The 27,982-nt window shown below is 42.3% G+C and overlaps 1 protein-coding gene across 1 annotated transcript in view; it reads left to right on the plus strand.

Annotated features, from left to right (window-relative positions):
* Nucleotides 1-27,982, plus strand: part of RAPGEF1 (Rap guanine nucleotide exchange factor 1) — a 2,911,094-nt gene that overhangs the window by 2,399,203 nt on the left and 483,909 nt on the right. Inside the window, exon 20 of the mRNA XM_044058589.1 lies at nt 9,877-9,961. Within this exon, the coding sequence (XP_043914524.1) occupies nt 9,877-9,961 (85 nt within the window). The remainder of the gene's footprint in view (nt 1-9,876; nt 9,962-27,982) is intronic.

Consider the following 27,982-nt stretch of genomic DNA (forward strand, 5'->3'; position numbering starts at 1 on the left):
AGACTTTCAACATGTTGATAAACAAATGGGGGAGCCCAGTGATAGATCTGTTTGCCTCCCCCCAGAACTATCAGTTGGACAAATTTTGCACATGGACTCCCCACAAACAAGCTTGGAGAGTGGATGCTCTGTCCTTCAGCTGGAAAAACCTATTAGGTTATGCCTTTCCTCCTCTGCCTCTGCTCTCCAAAGTATTACTAAAGATCAAACAAGACAAACCAAGGACGATTTTGATTGCACCAGACTGGCCGCGCCAACACTGGTACCCCCCTCTTGCGCAGTGTGTCACTGTTGGCCCCATGGCACCTGGCTCGGACTCCTACAGGAGAACCAGATTCTGCACCCTCAGCTTCAAACACTGAACCTAGCAGCCTGGCTAATTACATAATTTCTCCTTTACCATCCCTCAGTAAACTAGTGATGGATATCATTTTAGAGGCAAGGAGGCCTAGTACTAGAAAGTCTTATGCTGAAAAATGGAAAAGATTCTGTGCCTGGAACCAATCTCAAGGGATGAGCACAGCAGTGCCCAATTTACCTCAGATTTTACAATACCTAATTGAGATGCTTCACAAGGGCTTGTACTTCTCCTCCATACAATTTAACGCCTCAGCCATTTCAGCTCATTATAACACAGAACCACCCCTCTTCTCTCATCCACTGCTTAAGCAGTTCCTCAGAGGGGCCAAAAATCTACGACTGCCCAGGAGAGCTCCAACTCCAGCCTGGGACCTCATCTTTGTATTGGAAAAGCTCACCCTTCCTCCTTTCGAGCCAGCTGCCACTGTGGACTTAAAATTCCTTTCCTGGAAAGCTGCCTTCCTTTTAGCGGTCACTTCAGCAAGAAGGGTATCTGAATTACAGGCCGTCGTGGCAGTGGAGCCTTTCATCATCTTTCATGTGACAGGGTGTCCCTCAGGACCAATCCCTCCTTCATGCCCAAGGTGGTATCCAGTGTGGCCCTTAATCAGTCCATACATTTGCCAACCTTCTTTCCTAATCCACAGAACAAAGGAGAATGGATTCTGCACTCCTTAGATGTGCACAGACAACTTAGATTCTACTTGGACAGAACTAAACCTCAAAGGAAATCTGATCAATTGCTGGTGGCATTTGCGGCAGGGGCAGAGGAGAAGGCTATTTCAAAGCAAACCATTTCCAAATGGATAGGCCATTGCATTCATTTCTGCTACAAACACCATGGAAAACTTATCCCACAGGGGATCAGATCCCACTCAACCAGGGCTGCATCTACCTCTACAGCCTTTCTCAGAGGCATCCCTACCAGGGACATCCTAGAAGCTACTACCTTGAGTTCTGTACATACTTTTACCAAGCATTACCATTTGCCAATTTTCCCTAAATCCAGAGCTGGCTTTGCCACTGCAGTCTTACAGGACCTTTTAGCTGGCCCTAATGCTATCTAAATTCCTCTTCCCATCTTTAGCTTTGCAAATCTACCCAAAAGTGATGACTGCAACAGTGAAAATTGAAGAACATAGTACAGTTGTGTGTACACACCATAAATGTAGATTTTCAAGTGTATTCACTGTTGCAGTCCTGGTTACCCTCCCTCCAGCCATGTTTCTTCTTCTGGATATACCTCTTCTCTCCTTTACTATGTTCAAAAGCTTTTTGGTGTATTTGCTTTTTTGTTGGAGGTGTAACCTTGTATATTTATAGATTTAATTGCTTCCCATTAAGGGGGCACCTGACATCTGGGGCAAGAAAAACTGATGTAATGTCTGCTACATGTTTTATAACCCTGACGTCATGGACGAAGGGACAGCAACCGACGCAGGACCCAAGACTTTGTTATTCAGGCCGACTGAGGGCTACTGCAAGCAGATAACCCAAAAGTGATGACTGCAACAGAGAATACACTCGAACATCTACATTTATGGTAAGTGTACACAACTGTACTTTCCATCTCTAGTCAGGCTTCACGACTTCTCACCCTCAGTGACTCATATCCTTACGTCCTCTCATAAACCTTCTACTAGGAGACTACATTCCAGTAAATGGAGGAGATTCTCTGTCTGGGTCGAGAAAAAGAATGTTGACCCTTATACCGCCTCCATTCCAATGGTTTTGGAATTCCTGTCTGAGCTTTTCCACCAGTGATCTGTGCTGCCACTATCAGGGTTCAATTGGCAGCGATTTCAAATTTTCATCTAGGCTGTCAATATTCTAATCTTATGTCACATAGGCTGTACAAAACTTTCCTTAAAGGTGCCACTTTCAAGAAACTGTTGCTTTATGGGATTTAAATTTTGTGTTATCCAAATTGACTTCTCCGCCCTTTGAGCCTACTCATTCTTCCCCTTTGAAATTCCTGTCTTGGAAGACTTTGTTTCTGGTGGCTATCACGTTGGTCAGACTGGTGTCAAGAGTTACAAGCATTGCCTGTTAAAAACCCCCTTATCTGATTTTTCACAAAGACAGAGAGTATCTCTTCGTACTAATCCTTCCTTTGTCCCCAAGGTCTGTTCCTATAACACTTTGAACCAGTCCATAGAACTTGTTCTTTCCAAATCATTCCAATGCAGCTGAATACAAGTTTCATCAGCTGGATGTCCATAGACAATTACGTTTTTATTTGCACTGGACTAAGGAAATCAGGAAGTCAGATTAGGTATTTATTTCCTTCTTCGAATCCAGGTCAGGTTTACCAGTTTCCAAAGTAACACTCTCAAATTGGATTTCTAGCTGTATAGCTTACGTTTACAACTCTGAGGGTAGACCATTACCTTTTAAAATCAAGGCTCATTCTATGAGATCTCAGTCTACCTCTGCAGCCTTTCAAGCCGGGGTCCCACTTGATAATATTTGTGCAGCAGCAACTTGGGCTACCCCTCACACATTTATTACTCATTACAAATTGGATTTGACCTCCAGAGGTAGAGCATCCTTTTGTTCCACGGTACTCAGGAATATTTTTCCTTGAGCCACCTAAGAATAAGGCGCTAGGGATGCTGTCCCATATGTAAGAATGAAGGCGAGATAGGACTACAGGACATAAAGAAGTTATGTACTCACCATAACGTTCCATGTTTGTAGTCCATCTCGCCCTTCATTCTTATGAACCCACCCTCCTACCCCCATCCTGGAAGTACCTGGAGACAGAAAAATATTGTTATTATTTTATGGAGTCCTTTTAGTTTTGGCTTCTTTCTTTGTTTGTTATTATTCTCCTAGTTAGCAGCAAACAAGATCTGGGGATTGTACTGGTGCACCATGGGATACCTACCTAGCCACGAGCCAACCAGAAGACTTCCAGCTTGTAAACAGGCCGAGTCGGAGCCGAGGATCAGCTCCGATCCCATATGTAAGAATGAAGGGTGAGCTGGACTACAAACATGGAACGTTATGGTGAGTACGTAACTTCTTTTTATCTGGCCTCTACCAATCCCCATGGATGCTGGTTAAGTGGGAGATTACTGTGTTAGCGTTCAGTAAGACTTGTATGATTTTTATTCTGTATTGCACAAAATTCAGTAGCTGGACTTTAGCTCGCATACAGCTTTGGATTTACACAAAAATATACCAGCAAGGACAGCTGCCTGTCTTGGCCTGAAAGGCTCAATGATCCCTATGCTCATCAACAGCCACTGATGTGATACTGTTTGTAAAGAAAAGGTTTCATACACTCCCTGCAGCCACAAGTGTGGCATCTTTCATGCTTTTTCATAGCCAGATAGAGTTTCAAAATGGAGGTTTATTTTAAAGGTCAAATGAAATTGAAAAATAATCAGTAAACAAATATTAGTACTTTATGTACTGTATACTGCTTAAGTTTGTGGTTCACAGTCACTGCCACTAGGGAAGTGGCCCAAAATCTAGATAGATTATTTTCATCTTGCACAGCTGTGTGTTGATACTAACAGATTTCTGAGTAATTCACAAGGGCTTCAAACAGTAAGGTCAGAAGTCTAAAACTGAATCTACTCAGGGTGTCATCAATGCATTTGTATCCGTATAAAATGCTGAATGCCAAGTCTAAATAATTAGTGTTAATAGTTTTGCAACCCATTATTTTTTTTCTTTTGGAGGAAGGCGGGGCCCTCTGCAGTCTGGTCCATCTGTTGATGGTCAGGGCTCCTTAAACTCTGTTTTCCCTGACCCGTAAAAACATTTTATTCTACAGGGATGCTTTTGGCAGTAGAAAGTCAGCTATATGAGCTCTTTGGAGACAGAGGAAATGAGACCTTACGGGTATATGCATGATATGTGCCAGCTAAGGCTTTCTTCTATATTCCACAAGTCTCTGGTGTGCTGAATATGTGCTGTAGGTGGGCATGGCATTACTGCTGCCTCTACATTCTTTTTTAAACAAGAAATATCTGTATTGAGTTATCACCTGCGACATAGGCAGTCATACATTTATATAAATGAAAGCAAACCATGTCAACATATTTTCAGTTGCAAACATTATACATCACTTATAATCTGTCCAGTCACTGTCAGTCAAACATTACATAGCTCATTCAATTCCTGGCTTCCCTTAGCCATCATTCTTCCTCCAGAATTCCCATTTTTTCTCCATAATTTACTCCTACTCTTTTCTAAATATCCAACTTCCAGTTCTTTTATCTCTGTTACTATAGTTGGCATCCCTAGTACAGCTGGTTTAGACTTTGATTTCCATTTTGTAGTAATTGCCACCAGAATTAAACTAAACAAGGCCTTACTATGTCTAGGCAATTCCGATTCTAGATCACAGCTCAAAAAATCATTTCCTTAGTTACACCAGTTTAATCACCCATTATGTTGGACAGAGTAGTCTGCACAGAATAATTAAAGTCTATAAAGTCCAACGAAACGTAAAGGACACAAACACAGCCAGCTTTGTAAAAAACAAACAGTTTAATAGAAATGAAAGAAAAAAAACAAATGCAGAATGGATAAGCCCTTTCACTCCAAAAAAATGGCCCTTCAGATTCTGAAATACATTAAAAACATCACTTTCATTCATATAACATAGTATCCAAAAGTTCAGTATAAAACAGTTGATAAAAACAAAAAAGGAAAAAGGTTCAGTATAACACATTACTTCATAATGATAAATAGTTTTATATATATGTATATATATATATATATATATATATTTGTCATACTAGAAATTATAGTTTGTTTTATTTCTTTAGTACTGTCTAATTTGCTATCAGAGTTTCCATAGCTGATTGGACAGCTTATGATGTCATAATTGGAATAAGTCTCTGATTTTTGGCTTGGAATTTAAATAGTGAGTGTTAACTAGTGTATTTTTAAAGTCTGATGAAGAATTGAGGACAACACGAAAGCACTTACTAAGTTGTAATAAAAATGTTTTGGTTTAGTTTACTTAGCCGTGTTGTCACTCAGTTTTTATCAAGGGTCTCCTGTTCAGTACACAGATGATTCTCCTATTAACTGCTCTGCTGACAACTCAACCCAGCTACAACAGATCACTCAGTCAGCATTCTCATCCTTAGAAACATGGCTGTATAAAAATCATCTGTCCATAAACCCCAACAAAACCAAGCTCATAATATTTACTCCAAGGAAAAATACTCCAGTTATTAAATTTCACTTCAACATATTTTCCCTAAATCATACAAAAAATGAATTAATTAGTTATCCACACTAAATTGCTCATTGTCATAATAGATGAAACCTAAAATTTGACCTACACCTCCAAAACAACATTAGTAAGACTTAACAAAAAAACTAGGACTTCTTTATTGAAATAAAAACTTCCTCTCTCTTCCAACCAGACAAATACTTGCATCCTCCTACCTACTTTCTTCTGTTGTCTCTGGAGCCCTGGTGCTAACCAACCTGAGATCCTTCCTGTTGAATAAATTAGAAATATGCTAGAACAAAAGTTCTAAATTTCAACTAACACTCACCATTTCATCCACCACTGTACTCTTCTAATTGGCTCAAACTCTCCCCCATTATCTCACTTATCTTCAACTAACCATCACTCATAAATTACTTACAAAACCTTTAGACTGCCCTTCGTAAACTGCTTAACTAACCATCACTCATAAATTACTTACAAAACCTTTAGACTGCCCTTCGTAAACTGCTTAACTAACCATCACACATAAATTACTTACAAAACCTTTAGACTGCCCTTCGTAAACTGCTTAATTAACCATCACACACAAATTACTTACAAAACCTTTAGACTGCCCTTCGTAGACTTCTTAACTAACCATCACTCATAAATTACTTACAAAACCTTTAGACTGCCCTTTGTAAACTGCTTAACCTAACCATCACACACAAATTAATTACAAAACCTTTAGACTGCCCTTCGTAAACTGCTTAACTAACCATCACACATAAATTACTTACAAAACCTTTAGACTGCCCTTCCGTAAACTGCTTAACTAACCATCACACATAAATTACTTACAAAACCTTTAGACTGCCCTTCCATAAATTGCTTAACTAACCATCACACATAAATTACTTACAAAACCTTTAGACTGCCCTTCATAAACTGCTTAACTAACCATCACACATAAATTACTTACAAAACCTTTAGACTGCCCTTCGTAAACTGCTTAACTAGCCATCACACATAAATTACTTACAAAACCTTTAGACTTCCCTTCATAAACTGCTTGTACAAAACCTTTAGATTGCCCTTCGTAAACTGCTTAACTAACCATCACACATAAATTACTTATAAAACCTTTAGACTGCCCTTCGTAAACTGCTTAACTAACCATCACACATAAATTACTTACAAAACCTTTAGACTGCCCTTCAGTAAATTGCTTCTGTCTGTAATCTCAACAGGTCCTAAGATCAGAAAAGCTGAATCTTGTGCAAGTTCAAAAACACAAACTACCTGCTGATCAGCTGCTATACTCCTGGGTAGTAGCCAAAATTTGCAACAACCTTCCTTCTGCCATTCGTGCCAGTCAATCCTCCGCTTATTTCAAATCAGCTCTGCATTCTCACTTGTACTCCAAATGGATGTGTAATTGTACCAACCCTCCCTTCAATAACCTAGTTTATTGTTCCCCTTCTTCTCCCTCATTTCCTGTATTGCCTACCTTAACTCTTACTCTCCTCTCTTATCAACCCCAAGCTGCTACCTAACTACTCTCGCACTCTACCTTCTATTAATAACATACTCCTTCTACTATTATGTTCATGCCTTTGCCTGTACTGCTCTACCACTGTTCACCTCTACTGCTGTAACATGGCTATTTTTTAAGTCTTGAAATGCATTGTCATCTTAGAGTTCCACATAACATGAGTGATCAACATATTCTACCACTTCTGCCAAACATCTTCTACATTGTGTACAAGTCTTGTGGCTTTATCTAGTGTTTACTTTGTATATAACTTTGTAACTTTATCTATTGTGCCTCATAGTTGAAATGTATTTCTTAGATCCGGTACTGTTGTAGTTAAGCTTATGCAGTGTACATTTCTGCGTCCTTGACATCTACTTATTTTTGTTGTATTGTTTTTACATGCATTTTATATACTGTATCTTTCTGAAGCTTTTCTCCCCGGGCCGCCACTGAAAATGGGTTCTTTTAGGCTCCGTGGTCTTTCCCTGTAAACAAATGCCAATAAATAAATAAATTGTATTAAAACAGGCTTTATCCCATGAGAATGGAGGACTGCAACAGTCATCCCCCTTCATGAGGGAGGCCTGCAACAGATCCTGTAAGCTACAGACCCATTAGTTTGACTTGTCTTATTTGCAAAGCCATGGAAATTAACAAGGACATAGGAGACCTCCAGACAGTGGATCCATCCCAGCTTGCCTTTGTCAAAGAAAGGTCATGCTTACTGAACCTGGTGGGCTTCTTTGAAAAGGTCACTAAGGCAATAGCTGAGGAGAAAAATGTGCATACTGCCTAACTACATCTGGCTACAGCATTTGATACAGTACCCTACTTGGGTATTGTCAGCGAATTTATGGAAGTAGGCATAAACCCCTTTATAATATGTTGGATAGATAGCTGGCCATTTGACAGTACCCTACTTGGGTATTGTCAACAGATTTATGGAAGTAGGCATAAACCCCTTTATAATATATTGGATAGATAGCTGGCCATTTGATACAGTACCCTACTTGGGTATTGTCAATGAATTTATGGAAGTAGGCATAAACCCCTTTATATTATGTTGGATAGATAGCTGGCTCACAGATGGGACTCAAGAGGTTAGGATTGGTGTGGCCATCTCCACAAAGAGACCGGTCATCAGTAGTCTCCCTCAGGGCTGGACCCACTCCTCTTTGGCATCTACTTTGTGCATGCCAAAACCAATGGCAAAGGCCACTAGCTAACCAGGATCCCAGGTGATTGCAAATTGGGGGCAGTACCTGAATCACCCCAAGACATGGACACCCTTCATGAAGGTCTAACAAAGACAAATGCTTTTTGCCAAAGCCATGGCTTAAACCTTATTACCAAGAAATGCATTAAAGTGCCTTTTGGGAAATGTACCCCCCCCCCCCCGGATAACTACATTATCAATTAAACTCCCTTAAAAAGTCAATTCAAATCCTTCTGTGTTGCTCAACGTTAAGTAAGGGCATGGTATCTAGGTCCATAGAGGTTCATATGTGTGTACTTGGCTAATGACCACTGGGGCCTTTTTAAGCCTAGCCATGGGTTCCAAATCTCTGACAAGTTCTGGTACCTTTGCTAAGTGTAAGCAGAGGCTTAGGAGATTTTACAAGCAGGGTCCTGGAAGATGAACCATTTGCAGGCTGCCTGTGTCCATTAGAGACATAGGTGCAAAACCAGGGGTGAATTTCCTGTTCCATAGCCAGTTGTTCAAGTTGCACTTGAACTGGGTCTGGGAATAACTCCGCTTCACATGGATGGGAAGCCTTTTCCAGAGAAGGGTAATCTCTGGGATGCATACCTGTCTCTCCAGCAGGTTATAGTTCCACTGTACTTGGCCCTCATCAGACCCATCATATAGCCCTCTTTGGAATGTACTTGTCCAGAAACCTGCAGCATCTGGAACATCCATCTAGGTCTCATACAAAAATAATACAAGGAGTCAACACAATTTCCTGTACTGATCTCTTCAAAGCCCTGTCTCATTACTCGGTATCATACAGACTTCTGAGAGGTGATCTTTGCCTGGCATACAAGGCATCCCAGGACCCTGTTTTAATGAACCTTTTGCACATCTGCAAAATTAACAGCATCAGAACTACTTGAATAAAAAGACCTAAATTTTGCTTCCAACATAAATAAGACATGTTGGGAGAGAGAGAGAGAGTTATGTTTCTCAGAGAATTCCCAATCTCTGGAACAGGCTCCCCATCCATGTGAAGCACATCTCATCCCTAACCCTATTTAAGCACAACTCGGACCAATGGATGGATAATCAGAAAGTCACCTATAGTTTAGCACCTATGTCTCTGGACAGAGTCAGTCAGTAAATAACGTCTATGTAAATCCAATTTGTATGTCACATTTGGGTTGCACAGTTGTGCTTATAAGGTCTCTAGTGGTCGTTAGCCTAGTATACACCTGTTAACCTATGAGCAGTAGGGCAAGTAATTACTTGACTAGTGCTTGTACAAGTTTAAAGCGCAAGTCTGCACTTAGTTTGTGCTTTCACTTCTTTTAGTTTATGGCACACAGAGCTATTAATTCTGATCCCTAACATTTACAGTGCAGTGAATTGAGATATCCTAAGGAGCACCTTGTGTTTAATAGGGGATCTAGTCACATTTAGAATGGTTTCATGGAACAACTGCTGTATGAACAGTGCAAATAATTTGTGTTACATATGTCTTGCTTACTGTATACTGTAACTAACAGTATTTAATATTCTTTTTGGTATCTGTGTAGATGAGGCATAACATATTGAAAAGATTATTTTTTTTTCCAGACCTGGAACACTTCATGATTTTCACAGTCATGAAATTGCAGATCAGCTGACGTTGTTGGATGCAGAATTATTCTATAAAATTGAGGTATGTTTAAGTAAATAGAGTGAGATGCGTATGATATTGGAGTGATACACAGGTGCAGTAATGTGTTGCATGACATTTGTAAAGGGACACACAGACACCTTGTTCTTCTTACTGCTCTTTGAAAGGTTATCTCTACTTCCATACATAGTGAGTGCTGCCAGGCACATCTCCAAGCTTGTGACCTTATCCTCACAATCCATGAACCACCACGGCAGTTTTGGGCCTAACAGCTGCCTCATAAGAATTGGTAATTCTCATTCAGAAGGGAAGCTGTTAGGTCCACTAGTGGGTACTACTGTGCGACCCCCGCCCCCCCCCCCAAGTGGTGGTGTGGTTGCTTTGCATGTGTAATGTATTTATCTCCATCTACATATCAGTAGAGCTCAAGCTGTAGTTGTATGTATCCCGTGTTGATCTTGTTTAGTAGCACATTCAGTATTGTCCCCTAAGGTCACTGTAGGACATTCTTCCTATATGGATGGTAATGTTCTTACTGTTACTTGAAGCAGTACCTACTTTTGAGCACATTCAGTATTCTCCCCTAAGGTCACTGTAGGACATTCTTCCTATATGGATGGTAATGTTCTTACTGTTACTTGAAGCAGTACCTACTTTTGAGCACATTCAGTATTCTCCCCTAAGGTCACTGTAGGACATTCTTCCTATATGGATGGTAATGTTCTTACTGTTACTTGAAGCAGTACCTACTCTTGAGCACATTCAGTGTTTTCCCCTAAGGTCACTGTAGGGCATTCTTCCTATATGGATGGTAATGTTCTTACTGTTACTTGAAGCAGTACCTACTTTGAGCACATTCAGTGTTCTCTCCTAAGGTCACTGTAGGACATTCTTCCTATATGGATGGTAATGTTCTTACTGTTACTTGAAACAGTACCTACTTTGAGCACATTCAGTGTTCTCTCCTAAGGTCACTGTAGGACATTCTTCCTATATGGATGGTAATGTTCTTACTGTTACTTGAAACAGTACCTACTTTTGAGCACATTCAGTGTTCTCCCCTAAGGTCACTGTAGGACATTCTTCCTATATGGATGGTAATGTTCTTACTGTTACTTGAAACAGTACCTACTTTGAGCACATTCAGTGTTCTCCCCTAAGGTCACTGTAGGGCATTCTTCCTATATGGATGGTAATGTTCTTACTGTTACTTGAAACAGTACCTACTTTTGAGCACATTCAGTGTTCTCTCCTAAGGTCACTGTAGGGCATTCTTTCTATGTGGATGGTAATGTTCTTACTGTTACTTGAAACAGTACCTACTTTTGAGCACATTCAGTGTTCTCTCCTAAGGTCACTGTAGGACATTCTTCCTATATGGATGGTAATGTTCTTACTGTTACTTGAAACAGTACCTACTTTTGAGCACATTCAGTGTTCTCTCCTAAGGTCACTGTAGGACATTCTTCCTATATGGATGGTAATGTTCTTACTGTTACTTGAAACAGTACCTACTTTGAGCACATTCAGTGTTCTCCCCTAAGGTCACTGTAGGACATTCTTCCTATATGGATGGTAATGTTCTTACTGTTACTTGAAACAGTACCTACTTTTGAGCACATTCAGTGTTCTCTCCTAAGGTCACTGTAGGGCATTCTTTCTATGTGGATGGTAATGTTCTTACTGTTACTTGAAACAGTACCTACTTTTGAGCACATTCAGTGTTCTCTCCTAAGGTCACTGTAGGACATTCTTCCTATATGGATGGTAATGTTCTTACTGTTACTTGAAACAGTACCTACTTTTGAGCACATTCAGTGTTCTCCCCTAAGGTCACTGTAGGACATTCTTTCTATGTGGATGGTAATGTTCTTACTGTTACTTGAAGCAGTACCTACTTTTGAGCACATTCAGTGTTCTCCCCTAAGGTCACTGTAGGACATTCTTTCTATGTGGATGGTAATGTTCTTACTGTTAGTTGAAGCAGTACCTACTCTTGAGCACATTCAGTGTTCTCCCCTAAGGTCACTGTAGGACATTCTTCCTATATGGATGGTAATGTTCTTACTGTTACTTGAAACAGTACCTACTTTTGAGCACATTCAGTGTTCTCTCCTAAGGTCACTGTAGGGCATTCTTTCTATGTGGATGGTAATGTTCTTACTGTTACTTGAAACAGTACCTACTTTTGAGCACATTCAGTGTTCTCTCCTAAGGTCACTGTAGGACATTCTTCCTATATGGATGGTAATGTTCTTACTGTTACTTGAAACAGTACCTACTTTTGAGCACATTCAGTGTTCTCCCCTAAGGTCACTGTAGGACATTCTTTCTATGTGGATGGTAATGTTCTTACTGTTACTTGAAGCAGTACCTACTTTTGAGCACATTCAGTGTTCTCCCCTAAGGTCACTGTAGGACATTCTTTCTATGTGGATGGTAATGTTCTTACTGTTACTTGAAGCAGTACCTACTCTTGAGCACATTGAGTATTTTCCCGTAAGTTCACTGTAGGTCACTCGTCTTACATGGATGGTTGTGTCCTTAGACTGTTACTTGTACCTACTTGTGCTATATTTGTTCTTTCTTATTGCATTTGCATTAATTGCTGTGTTGTGCATGTAAACATCTTTCTGCTGAACTTTGTTCATTTTATTGAAAATCTGCTTTTACTCATTGCATCTGCTTTATTATGTTAGTGCATATTTGTAATTTTTATGCATTTGGTCCACTCAACCTAGTAATTAAAATGCCTAGTCTCTTCTGGACTGATATGTGCTTGAACCCCTGTGCCAGGATGTAGTCTGCCCATAGATAGTTCATCCTTTATACTTTTTCCCAGGCAGAAAAGTCTGTGCTCATATACTTGAAAAAGAGCTGGAGCAGTAGAGTTTAGCACCCTGAACAACACACCCGTTTGCCCCTGTTCAGATCCCTTAATGATATTTTAACAAGTGCTGGAGCAGTAGAGTTTAGCACCCTGAACAACACACCCATTTGCCCCTGTTCAGATCCCTTATTGACATTTTAACAAGAGTTGGAGCAGTAGAGTTTAGCACCCTGAACAACACACCCATTTGCCCCTGTTCAGATCCCTTAATGACATTTTAACAAGAGCTGGAGCAGTAGAGTTTAGCACCCTGAACAACACACCCATTTGCCCCTGTTCAGATCGCTTAATGACATTTTAACAAGAGCTGGAGCAGTACAGTTTAGCACCTTGAACAACACACCCATTTGCCCCTGTTCAGATCCCTTAATGACATTTTAACTATCATACTTTTCTTTAAGGTAGTAGCAAATTATCATATAGCAACTTAATAAGCCATTGCTATCTTAGAAATAAAAGAAACAACAGATTGAAGTTTTATAAGCTGTTCTGGAGTGGTCACTTAATGACAGATGCAAATTGTTATAACTGTCCAGCACCTTCTACAGGTTAGGACCCAGGGCAGCCACCCTCTCCACCCTGCCCCATCATATGACTTTACTTTTGGATCTCTGGCATTCTGTCATCAATGCTGTTAGAAGTGTCCTGACTCTGCTGTTCCTTCAGGATGCAGGGAAACATCTCGCCTGCTCCATAATTTGCCAGCTGCTGTGTTGCTTTACTACCTTTCAGTCACTCAGCTGCATAAGGATTTTGTAAATGTTTTCATGCTATGCAGTCAGCTATAGAAGCGTAATCTTTCTGTGTTGTTAATAAAGTAGTTTCCCATAGGCTTTGCTTCACATTAAAATGTATTTAATTTCATTTGTCTTTCACCATGCACACTACACGAGTAGCTCTGCCATCTTTTCTGTATTTTGACAGTGCTTTGAACACACTGTTTGTGAAGTTTGTCCTCACTAACTGCAAGTAAATACTTTCTTTAGTGTTTATATTCTGCCTAACTGAAATTGCAAAAATGGGTCATTTTGGAAGAAGCATCTTCCCTTTTCACTTTAGGCCAATTATTCCTTACTTTTTGGAGTCCATTTTCTTTTGCCTCAGAGTGAATGTGTGCACACCTTTATTATCCAAGTTCTGTTTGTCTATAGGCACAGCTAAAGCATGTATTGTTCTGGCTTGGGCACAATGCCTCTAGTTGCCAAATTTGTTTTAACAGTGGCACAAAGCACCAGAGTTGGATGTCTCGGTCTTCTGCTTTCAAAAAGATTTTGTATCAAGTTTGTCCGATGTGTGGCTGCATCCTCCATACCCATTCTGTCCAGCACTGCACCCAATCTGTAAGAATACATTTATGCTTGACTCATTGAGAGTTGCTGCTCTATTACTGGTGACAAGAGTTCTAGAGTGAACCTTGTAATTATGAGGTAAAAACATGTCCTCTGAGCATTTTGCTGCATACAAAGTATATGTTTTGCAAGTAATATCATTCTGACAACACTGGCTAATTACTTGGAGTTCAGACGTAAACTCTGGCATTCTGAGGTAGAAAAGTGTACATTGACCCATCCAATCACATCATATTAGAAATGTTAGCATTTGCTTTTGCACAGTCAATATGAGTGTCTTTGCTTTAGTTTAGTACTGAATCATGGTGGTGTGGGGCAGGGTGTTGTATCTAGTGAGCTGCCAGACCATTCTTACAGTTACTACATTGGTGTAACTATTACCATCCTATAGGCATCAGTCATTGACTTAGAGTCCAGATCTGAACCCAGGAGCTTTAATGCCTGTCAAGACACCATACCATGGTGGAGAGTTGCTGTCCAGGTTAAAATATGTATCCGTAATGCCTCAAAAGTATCACTTGTTTTATAACCTGTAGTACTGTTGGCTTTCTTTCCCTGTTTGGAGATGTTTGCACAGTGTACAGGAATAATCCTATTCAGCCTGTGTACATAGTGTTACAAAGCACCACAAGTTCAATTTCTTCTAGATCAGACTTTGCTATGATCATTCCCTGGACCCTTCCACCTCCCAAATGTTAAGGCTGTTGTAGCAGTGATCAGTGCAATGAACATGGTACAGGTGTGTAAGTAAACTTACCAGAATAGTAATGTTGGAATGATCACTGCTGTAGTATCTGGACCCTTCCACCTCCCAAATGTTAAGGCTGTTGTAGCAGTGATCAGTGTAATGAACATGGTACAGTTCTGTGTAGCAGTGATCAGTGTAATGAACATGGTACAGGTGTGTAAGTAAACTTACCAGAATAGTAGGTGTTGGAATGATCACTGCTGTAGTATCTGGACCCTTCCACCTCCCAAATGTTAAGGCTGTTGTTGCAGTGATCAGTGTAATGAACATGGTACAGTTCTGTGTAGCAGTGATCAGTGTAATAAACATGGTACAGGTGTGTAATAAACTTACCAGAATAGTAGGTGTTGGAATGATCACTGCTGTAGTATCTGGACCCTTCCACCTCCCAAATGTTAAGGCTGTTGTAGCAGTGATCAGTGTAATGAACATGGTACAGTTCTGTGTAGCAGTGATCAGTGTAATGAACATGGTACAGGTGTGTAAGTAAACTTACCAGAATAGTAGGTGTTGGAATGATCACTGCTGTAGTATCTGGACCCTTCCACCTCCCAAATGTTAAGGCTGTTGTAGCAGTGATCAGTGCAATGAACATGGTGCAGTTGTGTAAGTAAACTTACCAGAATAGTAGGTGTTGGAATGATCACTGCTGTAGTAGCTGGACCCTTCCACCTCCAAAATGTTAAGGTGGTTGTAGCAGTGATCAGCGTAATGAACACGGTGCAGTTGTGTAAGTAAACTTACCAGAATAGTAGGTGTTGGAATGATCACTGCTGTAGTAGCTGCTCCCTCCCTTCATCTCCCCTTTTTATTTTCGCTAGGGTGTGTGGGTGGGTGTGTATATAGTTCATCTCCTATCTATGTCCTGTGAGGCTTCAGGCTTCAGGCTTCCTTGTGAAAGTAATAAAGGGCTTGGCACTCAAACCTGTTTTTTTTTTTTTTTTTTTTTTTTTTTTTTTTTTTATGCAGCTCATATTGTGCTGCCCAATGGTTTGAGCATATGGAAGGTACCCTGAAGCTTTGAAAGCTGGCTGGCCATTGTATCCTTTGAAAAATATAACCCCATATCGCTAAGGCTACTGTTATGGTAAGTTTACTTGCACAGCTATACTTTCTCTCCAGTACTCCCCCACAAGTTGCAAGTAGAGGTTGTAAAAACAAAAAGGATTTCACACCAGAATCTTTTTGGTACCCCAAAAATGAGCTATCATGGAGACTATTGTTAGATTTGGCGTACCTAAATACCTTTCTGAAAGTATCTAAATTCAAAATACTCACCCAGCAAAAAGTCCTGCCCCTTCTACTGGATCACTGTTTCATGGTGACTTTACATCCGATCGATGTTTATCACATGCCATTTGCTTCCAACTTCAAGTTGAACTTATAAATGTCCTGTCAACACCCACACAAAAAAGTTCTTCCTGGGGTAAATGAAGGACACAGAAAAAAAGGACGTCCTTTCTAGTGGATGACATAGTCCTGACTGTTTAGAACATTTTCAGGGATTTCGGTCTTCAAGAAACTGCCTCTGCAACACAGTTTCTCAAAATTATAAATCAGTAGTCTGCATGACACCATGGGCCAAACTCCATGTAAGAATGGTTCACAGGTATGTAAAAAGTGTTGGACCCAGATTCCAGTGCTGGATTTTGCATAACAAGAATTACAGTGGTGGAGAGAGCAGATGTCTCTCAATCCAGACCTACCCTTCTCTCTCCAGCCACCCCCCAGTTCAGTCAGTCCAGATGAACTCGTCAGATTTTGGATGGGGAGCAATCTACAGTGGAGTGCAAAGTGAATGAGGTTATTTGGATGATGCAGACCATATAAATGTCAAAGAAATGTTAGCAATGATTTAGAACTTAAATGTTCTTCACCACTTATGGACTCAAGTTCCCTTTTAATGGTCGTAGATGACACCACAGTCATTTGGTACCTGAACAAACAGTTGGATATGAGGTCATATACTCTCTGTTGGTTGGAATTGATGGCCTAGGAGCTAGCATTGTCTGATGCCTCGGGCCCCATCAAGGCAAAACAGTGTCAGACTAAGCAGATCCTGCACAGACCCTCATGAGAAGAAAATCTGGGAAGAGGTCAACCTGGATTTGGTCCAGATATGGGGAACACTTCAAATAGTTCTGTTCACCTCATTTCAAAACAGACAGTTGTAAAAATTCAGTTTGAGACATCCTTGCAGCCATGCTTGGAGGACAGAAGCATTCTTGTTCCCTTGTATATAGGTGCTCCTTTATGCATTTCCATCAGTATCAAAGGTGGTACTGAATATTCAGAAAAAAACTACCAAAGATTATTGTGGTGACCTTTTAGACCAGGCAGAGTTATTAACCCCCTTTTAATGGAATTGGTCAAGGGCAGTTACTACAAGCTTCCTGACACTCTGGATCAACTCACACAGTGTCAGGGAAGACTGGTGCACCCCACCTTAGAGCCATTGCTACTGACATCCTGGATGATTCTATCCTAATACCTTTTAGACACTTGTTCAATGTGGATGTGCAGCAGGTATTGTAGGAGGCTAGAAAGTATGTTTACCAGTGGAAGAGGTTTTCTAGGTGGTGACCAGACGGCATCAGGGAGCCCAGTATGGTGTCTAACCTTCTGGTTCTGAAATACTTGTGTGAGCTACTCAACAATGAATTGTCTTATGAATCTATCAAGGTGCATCTTGACCCACCCCCTGCCTTTTTGTCTCTCTGTGGTTAAACAGCTTATGAAAGGATTGTTGAACTTGAGACCCTCTCAAAACCAAATTCCTCCTCCTTGGGATCTCAGCTTTGTTATTGGAAAATTGACCTCGCCTCCTTTTGTACCTGCCTTTCAGGCTGGTTTGATGTTCATCTCATGGAAACCTGCTTTGCTTATTACTCTGACATCTGCAAGGCAAGTCCCTGAGCTTCAAACAATCATCGTGGGCAAACTTCTGATTTGCCACAACAACATGATTGTTTCACACACACATCCTTCTTTCATGCCAAAAGTTGTTCTGAATTTACCCTGAATCAAGTCATTAGTCTCACAATTTTCTCTTTGGAACATATAAATAAGGGAGAAAAGATTCTGCATACCTTGGAAATGCACAGTCTGCTCAGGTACTATCTTGACTGCACTGACCCCTTTAAGAAAACTGAACAGATGTTTATTTCCTATTCCGGTATTTCCCTTCTTTAAGTCTTCCACTTTGTCTGGCTTTCTTTGTACACTGCAAAGCCTGTCTTGCATCTTTTATTCTGTTCTTGTAGATGTTCTTCGTGTTTCACTATTGCGGTCATTACATTTGGGTTATCTGCTTGCAGTAGCCCTCAGTCGGCCTGATTAACAAAATCTTGGGTCCTGCGTCGGTTGCTGTCCCTTCTTCCATGATGTCAGGTCGTCAGGGGTATAAAACATGCAGCTGACGCTATTACATCAGTCTTTCTTGCTGTGCGGTGCCCGAAGCAGAAGCAGTTCGCAAGTGCTGGTCGGCCAACTCCTGAAATTTTCGTTTTCGAGTTTCAGAACCGAAGTCTTCAACTTAAGCTAAGTACCCCATTGGGGAAACTTTTTCTTGCTCCTTACCAATGTCAGTAAAAGTTAATAATTGCATTACTTGTGGAAAGCAAATACCTCACAAAGATTTTCATTTGTACTGTATTCCTTGCCTAGGCCCTGACCACGATGTACCTTGCTGTCAATTTTGTGCTTTAGTTAATTAGCACACTATCCGTTGTTGTTATATTTTCGCTTCTAAATATTTTGGTTCTCGTTTTAATTATCCAGAAATGTCATCGGTTAGCCATCCGACTACCGGGATTTCAAAAAAACGCAAAGATAAAGACAAAGACAGGCCTCCAAGGTCCAAAGCTGCCGACGACACTTCTCCTAAGCCAGTTGCTAGTTCGCCGGTACTCAGTGAGGTGCTTTCCCAGCCCCTGATACCCGCTCCTTCTGACTCGCAGGCCTTTACTGAGACCCATTTGGAGTCCTGTATGCCATGAGATACTTCAACTGTGGAACCTGCGGATGTCTCTACCTTGGATGGGTCCAGAGCCGCTGTGCAGGCACGGGCTTCTGAGGGTGTATTCAGACCTACGGGCTTACATACTAAACCGACACCTCCATGTTCATCGTGTTACCCTGCTGCAGTCATCACACTTGGGTTATCCTGTCGTCATGCGGTCCCGCAGTCGGCCGGAATTCCAAAGTCTTGGTCCGGCGTCGGTTGCTGTCGCCTCTTCCCTGACGTCAGTGCGCCAGGGGTATATATAATGCAACTGACACCATTTTCTTCAGTCTTTCTTGCCGCGCAGTGCCCGAAGCAGAAGCAGTTCGCAAGTGCCGGTCGGCCGACTCCTGAGATTTTCGAATTCGAATTTCAGACTGAAGTCTTCTATAAAGCTAAGTACCCCATTGGGGAAACTTTTCTTGCCTCAGACCGATGTCAGAAAAAGTTAACAATTGTATTTCTTGTGGGAAGCAAATACCTCATAAGGATTTTCATTCTTATTGCATACCTTGCCTAGGCCCAGACCACGACGTCACTTCTTGTCGGTTTTGTGCTAGGTTTAATAAGCACACTATTAAAAGACGCTTTGATTTCGCACGACACTACTTCACTAGGAAATTTAATTACAACATGCCGTCAGAGCAACCGACTACCGGTGTGCACAAAAAACGCAGGGATAAGGACAGGCAGCCCAGGCCTAAGCCAGATTCCGAGGCCTCGGCTGATCCGGTCTCCGGTCCTCAGTGAGGCTCCGACACAGCCCCTGACTACCGCAGAACTGGAACCCGAGACCGCTACGGAAATTTTGACGGAATGCACCAGGCCGACGCAGCCTTTTACTTCAGGCCCTTCCAACGACTTTGCTTCAAAAGACCTAGATGCTACAGAAACGCCATCAGTTTCTGAAGGCGTTTTCAGACCAACGACTCTCACCATTAAAACGTTTTCTAAGTCGAAGACTCCTTCTAAAACTAAAAGGACTGCACTTCAGTCTCCTGTTCACGGCCCTATGCCTAAGAAACAGATGCTCAAAATGGCTGAAGATTTGATTTCTTTAATCAGGGGTTCACAGCCCCCTCCTGACAAAAGGCCTAGACAAGAGGAAGATTTTGCTTCCTCTGAGAAAATGTCCATTTCTTCAGACTCCTCTGAGGACCAAGACTATTCCTTCTCTCCTTATGAAGATTCTGATGCTGAGGACTGTATTCCCTCAGCTTCTCCTCCTGAAGACTACTCCTTTGGGGAAACTTTACACACTATGAGGGAACATTTTCACTGGGAAGGTCAAGACTATTCTGATTCAAAGAAAAGGCTCAGAGAGTTTCTTTTACTCCCCCAACACAGACCACTTGCCATCCCACCAGTTTTGGACATTGTGGATGATGTCTATTTAGAATCCAGTTTCAACCCAGACTCTCTACCTCCTGCTCCGGCTAAGCCTGACAGATACTACAGAGTGCCTGATTCCCACAAATTTCTTTACAAAAGCCCAGTAGCTGACCCAGAGACTATCTCCCAGGGTCCCAAGGGGGCTAAGGCTTCTATGGCTAAAAACCCAGTACCTTCTGAGAGGGATTCCAGAGCACTAGACAGGTGGGGAAAAAGGTTTACACCTCAGCCACACTAGCTATGAGGGCACTGAATTGTCAATTTCATATGCTTAAGTATCAGCAATTTCTAATCTCTCAGTTAAAACAAAGAATAACCACTCTCCCTCAACAATCTGAATTGAAAGAAGTACAGGATCTGTTGCACGCCACTGAGCAGGTGGGCAAACATACCTTACAATGTGGGTTTGATTCTTTGGAGGCCTCCTGCAGAGCAGGTGTCACTGGGTCTGTTATATGTAGGCATGCTTGGTTAAAGGAACAAACTCTGCCTGATCATGTTAAAGCAAAACTACTAGATGCTCCCTTACAGCAGGATGTTCTTTTTGGAGTTAAAGCAGAAGAAGTTTTAAAGAAAATGGAAGATGAGGCAAAATCTATGCAGACAGTCAAATATTTCCTACAAGTGCAACCCCCTCACTTCAGCAGAAACTGGCCAACAAAAAAATTGGTCCTTTCCAGCCACTGACAGACTGCAGAGGGGGAAATACAGACACCCAATGGGCAGAGGACAGCCACAAGCCCAGTATAAACCTCGCCAATGGGGCACTACAACACAGAAGGGAGGAGAAGACAGGTCTCAATCCACCAGAAGGCAAACTCAATGACTTGCACCTCATCTGGCCAAGCAGTACTCTCTTGGCAGCCCCCTTGAGAGGAAAACTCGCACTTTTTTCAGACAACTGGCACATTGTCACAAAGGACAAATGGGTCCTAGACATATTTTTACAAGGATACAGATTCCACTTTCACACCTTCCCGATGAAAAGAGGAATGCCAAACCTGCCACAAAATCAATGGGCAGAGGCACAAAAACAAATTACAGCTCTCATGGACATGAGCCATTCAACTGGTACCTACTCGAGAGCAAGGCCAAGGATTTTACTCAAGACTCTTTCTAGTTCTCAGGACAATGCCTGGAGACCAATTCTGGACCTTTCAATTCTAAACACTTACAAGTACCCAAATTCAAGATGCTAACACTACAGCAGCTACTTCCCATGTTGGGCAAGGAAGCAGGGCTAGTAACGTTGGACCTCAAGGAGGCATACCTGCATGTCCCGATCAGACAAAGTTGCAGAAGATACCTCCGTTTCATTGCAGGTTCAACCCATTACCAATTCTCTGCACTGCCCTTTGGCTTATCTACTGTGCCCAGAGTTTTCACAAAATGCCTGGCACCAGTAATTGCATACTGCAGACAAAGAGGAATTCAAATATATCCATACCTGGACGACTGCCTCATCCAAGCAGAAAGCAAAGACATTCTCTTACATCATCTGGCCTTTGTAAAGCATCTACTAAACTGTCTGGGGTACACAGTAAACGAAAAGATGTCAAAACTAGTACCCTCTCAAAAAATGACATTCCTGGGTGCCAGCTTGAATACAACGGCCCAGAAGGCTTATCTTACGCCAGACAAGCAACTACAACTGACTCATTATTTCAGGACAATGGCAACAAAGACCCAATTAACTGCAAGAAAAATTCCGCAGACTTTGGGCTTCATGGCATCTTGCATACTAATAATACCATTTGCAAAGCTGCATATGAGGAAATTACAGTGGTACCTAAAAAGCGTATGGTCTCAACACAGCCACAGCTTGGACACAATGATATCTCTCATTCCTTGCCTACAACAGGAATTCCTATGGTGGTCACAGGCATGTCACCTCAACAAGGGTCAGCCTTTCACCTTGCCCTCAGCCAGGCAGACTATCACAACAGATGCTTCAGACTACGCCTGGGGGGCACACATGGCAGGACAATGCATTCAAGGCCTATGGACTGCAGATCAAAGAAATCTGCACATAAATCAAAAAGAGATGCTAGCTGTACAGAAAGCTCTGACAGCCTTCAAGGATCTATTACATCCAGGACAACTTGCAATAAAGACGGACAACACCACAGTAATGTGGTACATAAACAAACAAGGGGGTACACATTCCTACCCTCTATGCAGGCAAGCAATGATCTTATGGAACACAGCTCTGGCCTACCAAGTCCAGTTACAAGCTCAATTCCTGCCAGGACAGAAGAACACATTGATGTTTCTGCTGAGGTCGTCTGCCAAAGATCCCCACGAGTGGAAACTAGATCCACAAATATTTGCAATGATAACTCAAAAATGGGGCCTTCCAAACATAGACCTGTTTGCCAGTCCTCAAAATTACCAACTGACAAAATTTTGTACAAGGACCTTCCACCATCAAGCTTGGAAAGTGGACTCTCTCTCTTTCAGTTGGAAAAACCTGACAGCATATGCCTTCCCTTCATTACCTCTCCTCACAAAGGTTCTTTTGAAGGTCAAAAAGGAGAGATCACGACTGATTCTCATAGCCCCAGACTGGCCATGCCAGCACTGGTACCCGCTATTGAAAAATATGGCCCACAGCCCACCATGGATATTGCCTCAAATACCCCATTTGCTCACACAACAAAACAAACAGATTCTTCACAGCCAGCTCAAAACTTTAAATCTGGCTGCATGGCAAATCAACTAAACATCCAACCAGCTCCTCTTTCGCAAGCAGTTCTGGATGTTATTCTGGAAGCCAGGAGGCCAAGCACCAGGAAGGCTTATTCGGACAAATGGAAAAGGTTTTGTGCCTGGAACCAAGCTTAAAGGCCAAGACACAATTCAGCCTCACATGCCTCACATTCTACAGTATTTAGCTGAGATGTTGCAAAAAGGACTTTCCTTTTCCTCAATTAAAATCCATGCTTCAGCTATTTCAGCTCACTACAACACGGATCCACCTTTATTTTCACATCCTCTTCTAAGGTAGTTCCTCAGAGGGGCAAAAAACATTAGACCACCCAGGAGAGCTCCTACACCAACATGGGACCTCAACTTTGTTCTGGAAAAACTAACACTACCTCCCTTTGAACCAGCTTTCTCTGCAGATCTTCAGTTCCTATCATGGAAGACTGCCCTGCTCCTAGCAATAACTTCAGCTAGGAGAGTCTCAGAGCTACAGGTACTAATGGCAGTGGAACCTTTCCTCATTTTTCATGAAGACAGAGTTTCTCTACGAACTAATCCTTCCTTTATGCCTAAGGTGGTTTCCAGTGTAGCTTTAAATCAAACCATCCACTTACCCACCTTCTTCCCCAATCCACAGAACAAAGGTGAGAGACTCCTGCATTCTTTGGACATTCACAGGCAGCTTCGTTACTACTTGGACAAAACTAAGGCTTTCAGAAAAACTGACCAGCTCTTTGTATCCTATGCTACAGCTTCTCAAGGGAAGGCTATATCTAAGCAAACCATTTCTAAATGGATAGGTCATTGCATACGTTTCTGCTATACCCATCATGGGAAACCAGTTCCTGCTACCATTAGATCCCACTCTACCAGGGCAACAGCTACCTCTACAGCCCTTCTCAGGGGGGTTCCAACCAAGGAAATTTTAGAAGCTGCAACTTGGAGTTCAGTACACACCTTTACCAAACACTATCACTTACCTCTTTACTCTAAGTCCAGGGCAGGCTTCGCCACTGCAGTTCTGCAGGGCCTTATTGCCTCCACTCACCCTCTATGATACCTCCCCCCCTACCTTAGCTTTGGGATTCTACCCAAGTGTGATGACTGCAGCAGGGTAACACGATGAACATAGTACAGTTTTGTACCTACCATAAATGTAGATGTTCGAGTGTTCACCCTGCTGCAGTCCAGGTTACCCTCCCTCCATCCCCTCTGATTTACTGGAAAAATCTCTTCTATGCCTTACTGATGTATTTGCTTATAGCTGAAGGGATTTTGTGTTTGCACAGTGTTCACTCCATTTGGTACTAATTCTGACCACCTTTTTTCGGGGCACCTGACATCTGGGGCAAGAAAAACTGAAGAAAATGGCGTCGGTTGCATTATATATACCCCTGGCGCACTGACGTCAGGGAAGAGGTGACAGCAACCGACGCCGGACCAAGACTTTGGAATTCGCCGACAAGTGGACCGCCTGACGACAGGATAACCCAAGTGTGATGACTGCAGCAGGGTGAACACTCGAACATCTACATTTATGGTAGGTACAAAACTGTACTTTCTTCATTTAGGCCAAAATCTCGAACCATGCCTAAAAAACCCGATGCCCAGGCCGCATGCTGAGGCCTCTATGCCTAAAAAAACAAATAAGAATGGCTGAAGATCTTATAACTCTTAGGTTCATAGATTAGTACTAAGCTAACTGCCCTTGCCAGCCATTTTAAGCCTAGCCAGTTATCCCTCATGAGATTCAAACCCTGTACCTTGTGTTTGTAAGGCAAACACCTTATCCATTAGGCCACCCTCCCAACCCCCAAATAAACAGCCTCTGCAAGGCTCAAACCCAGGACCCTGCACTCCATAGCCAAAGTAATTTACCACTAAGCCATGTCAGATATAATCAGTTTTGTGTCAGGGGAAGCCAACCTCCCCCTTCTAAGAGACCTAGGACTGAAGTTTATGAATCCTCTGAACAGGACTCTGATTTTTCTGATTCTTCTGATGATCTGGATTTGCCCTTATCTACTTATGAGGATTCTGATGCAGAGGACTCCATTCCCCGTGCTTCCCCTCCAGAGGAATTTTCTTTTGGTGAAACCTTACATACTCTAAGGGAACGTTTCCACTGGGAAAGCCAGGATTTTTCTGATTCAAAAAAGAGGCTTAGGGATTTCTTACTCCTGCCTCAGCATAGGCCTTTAGCTATACCTCTTGTACTAGACCTTGTTGATGCCTTTTCAGAATCTAGTTTGGCCCCTGATTCTTTGCCTCCTGCTACCAGAAAACCGGACAGATGTTACAGGGTTCCTGATTCTCACAAGTTCCTTTTTAAAAATCCTGTTTCGGCTCCAGAGACTATTTCACAGGGACCCAAGGGCATTAAGGCTTCTACTGCTAAAAATCCTACCCCCCCCTCTGATAGAGACTCCAGGGTGCTGGATAGATGGGGTAAGAAAGTTTACACGTCTGCAACCTTGGCCATTAGGGCTTTAAACTGCCAGTTTCGTATCAACAAAATGTTATTGGATTGCTTAAACAGACAATTATGTTAATTCCTGACTGTGCTGAAAACAAAGAATTAAAGGATTTAGTACATTCTGCTGAACAGGTTGGAAAACATACTTTGCAATTTGGATTTGATTCATTAGAGGCCTCTTGCAGGGCTGCTGTTACTGGGTCTGTGCTCAGAAGGCTTGCTTGGCTTAAGGCGCAGTCTTTGCCTGATCATGTTAAAGCTAAATTGGTTGGATGCTCCCTTAAATCAGGACCGCCTGTTTCGCAACAAGGCTGAGGAAGTTCTTAAAAAGATGGAAGATAAAGCTAAATCTATGCAGACTGTTAAAGATTTCTTACAAGTTCAGCCTCCTAGATTTAGTAGGCACTGGCCCTCTAAAAATTAGTCCTTTCCAGCCCCCTCCAGGTCTTCTCAAGCCAAACCCAGACACAGCAGAAACCCCATGTTTCAGTCCCAAGAGACACACAAGACTAGGCAGTGGGGGGGTTTCCGCAACCAAACCTGGGAGCAGTAAGACTACCACCTATGGAAAACCGCTTCAATGACTTGCTTTTAAAACTTCCAAGCACTTCCCAACTGAATGCTCCTTTAGGCGGAAAGATTGATCTGTAGGCCAAAAACTGGGAACTCATTACCCAGGACAAATGGGTTTTAAATATAGTGTCCCAAGGATACAGATTTCATTTCCACACATTACCAACACCAAGCGGGTGGCCAGATCTACCCCCAAATCAGTGGGCAGAGGCCCAAAATCAGGTACTCTCTGTCTTAAACATGGGGGCTCTTCAGTTGGTACCAGAAGAAGAAAAGGGTCAAGGTTTCTGTTTGAGACTTTTCCTGGTACCCAGAAAAGACAATACATGGAGTTTTGTCCTGGACCTTTCTATTCTAAACACCTTTCTGGTGATTCCAAAATTCAAAATGCTGACTCTTCACCAGCTGCTTCCCATGCTAGGCAAGGATGCATGGTTGGCAACACTAGACTTAAAAGAAGCATACCTGCACATCCCTATCAGGGAGTATTGCAGAAGATATCTACGCTTCAAAGCAGGCTACATGCACTATCAGTTCTCTGCACTGCCCTTTGGCTTATCTACTGTGCCCAGGGTACTCACAAAGTGCCTAGCTCCAGTCATTACATATTGCAGGCAAAGAAATATTCAAATATACCCATACCTGGACGATTGTCTAATTCAGGCAGAAAGCAAGGACCTTTTTTTGAATCATCTGGCCTTTGTTCAAAGAGTACTGACCTGTCTGGGGTTCACCATAAATGAAAAGAAATCCCACCTGTTACCCTGTCAACAAATTATATTCCTGGGAGCAAGCTTGACTACAACTTCCCAGATGGCTTTCCTCATGCCAGAGAAACGGATACATTTGGCAACTTACTTCAAACAAGTGGCCACAAAAACCCAGCTACCTGCAAGGCAAATACTGCAAACCTTGTGGTTCATGGCCTCCTGCATTCTTCTAATTCCATATGCAAGGCTGCGTATGAGGAAACCACAATGGTATCTCAAAAGCCTATGGTGTCACATTCACAGGATCTAAAAGCAAGGATTCCTATCATACCTTGCCAACGCCTAGAGGGCAGAGGCCTGCCACCAAACAGGGGACTACCATTCACATTACCCTCGCCACACAAATCTTAACAGACGCATCAGACTGTGTATGGGGGGCTCACCTGGCAGGGAAGTGCATTCAGGGCAAATGGAACCCAAGTCAAATGCACCTGCAAATAAATCAAAAGGAAATGTTAGCTGTACAGAATGCTCTGACAGCTTTCAAGGACCACATTCTTCCAGGACAACTAAAGGTAAAGACGGACAACACCACGGTCATGTGGTACATAAAGAAGCAGGGGGTACACATTCTTACCCCTCTGCAGACCAGCCATGGCATTGTGGAACACAGCCTTGAGCTACCAAGTGAATCTACAAGTTCAGTTCCTGCCAGGAAAACTAAATACACTGACAGACTGTCTAAACAGAAACCTCATGGACCCACACAAGTGGAAACTGGAACCAAGGATTTTCAACATGTTGACAAGCAAATGGGGTAGCCCAGAAATAGACCTGTTCGCCTCCCCTCAGAACCATCAACTGGACATATTTTGCACAAGGATTCCCCACAAGCTAGCTTGGAAAGTGGATGCTCTATCCTTCAGCTTGAAAAACCTATCCGTTTATGCCTTTCCTCCTCTGCCTCTGCTCTCCAGTGTACTACTAAAGATCAATCAGGACAAGCCAAGGATGATTTTAATTGCACCAGACTGGCCTTGCCAGCACTGGTACCCACTCTTGCGCAGTGTGTCATGCTTGGCTCCATGGCACCTGCCTCAGACTCCTTCCCTGTTGTCTCAGAAGGAGAACATGATTCTGCACCCTCAGCTGCAAGCCCTGAACCTAGCAGCCTGGCTAATTACTTAATCTCTCCTTCACCATCCCTCAGTAAATC

Source organism: Protopterus annectens, chromosome 16.part0 (genome assembly GCF_019279795.1).
Source record: "Protopterus annectens isolate FY-2018-M chromosome 16.part0, PAN1.0, whole genome shotgun sequence".
Lineage (NCBI taxonomy): Eukaryota > Metazoa > Chordata > Ceratodontiformes > Protopteridae > Protopterus > Protopterus annectens.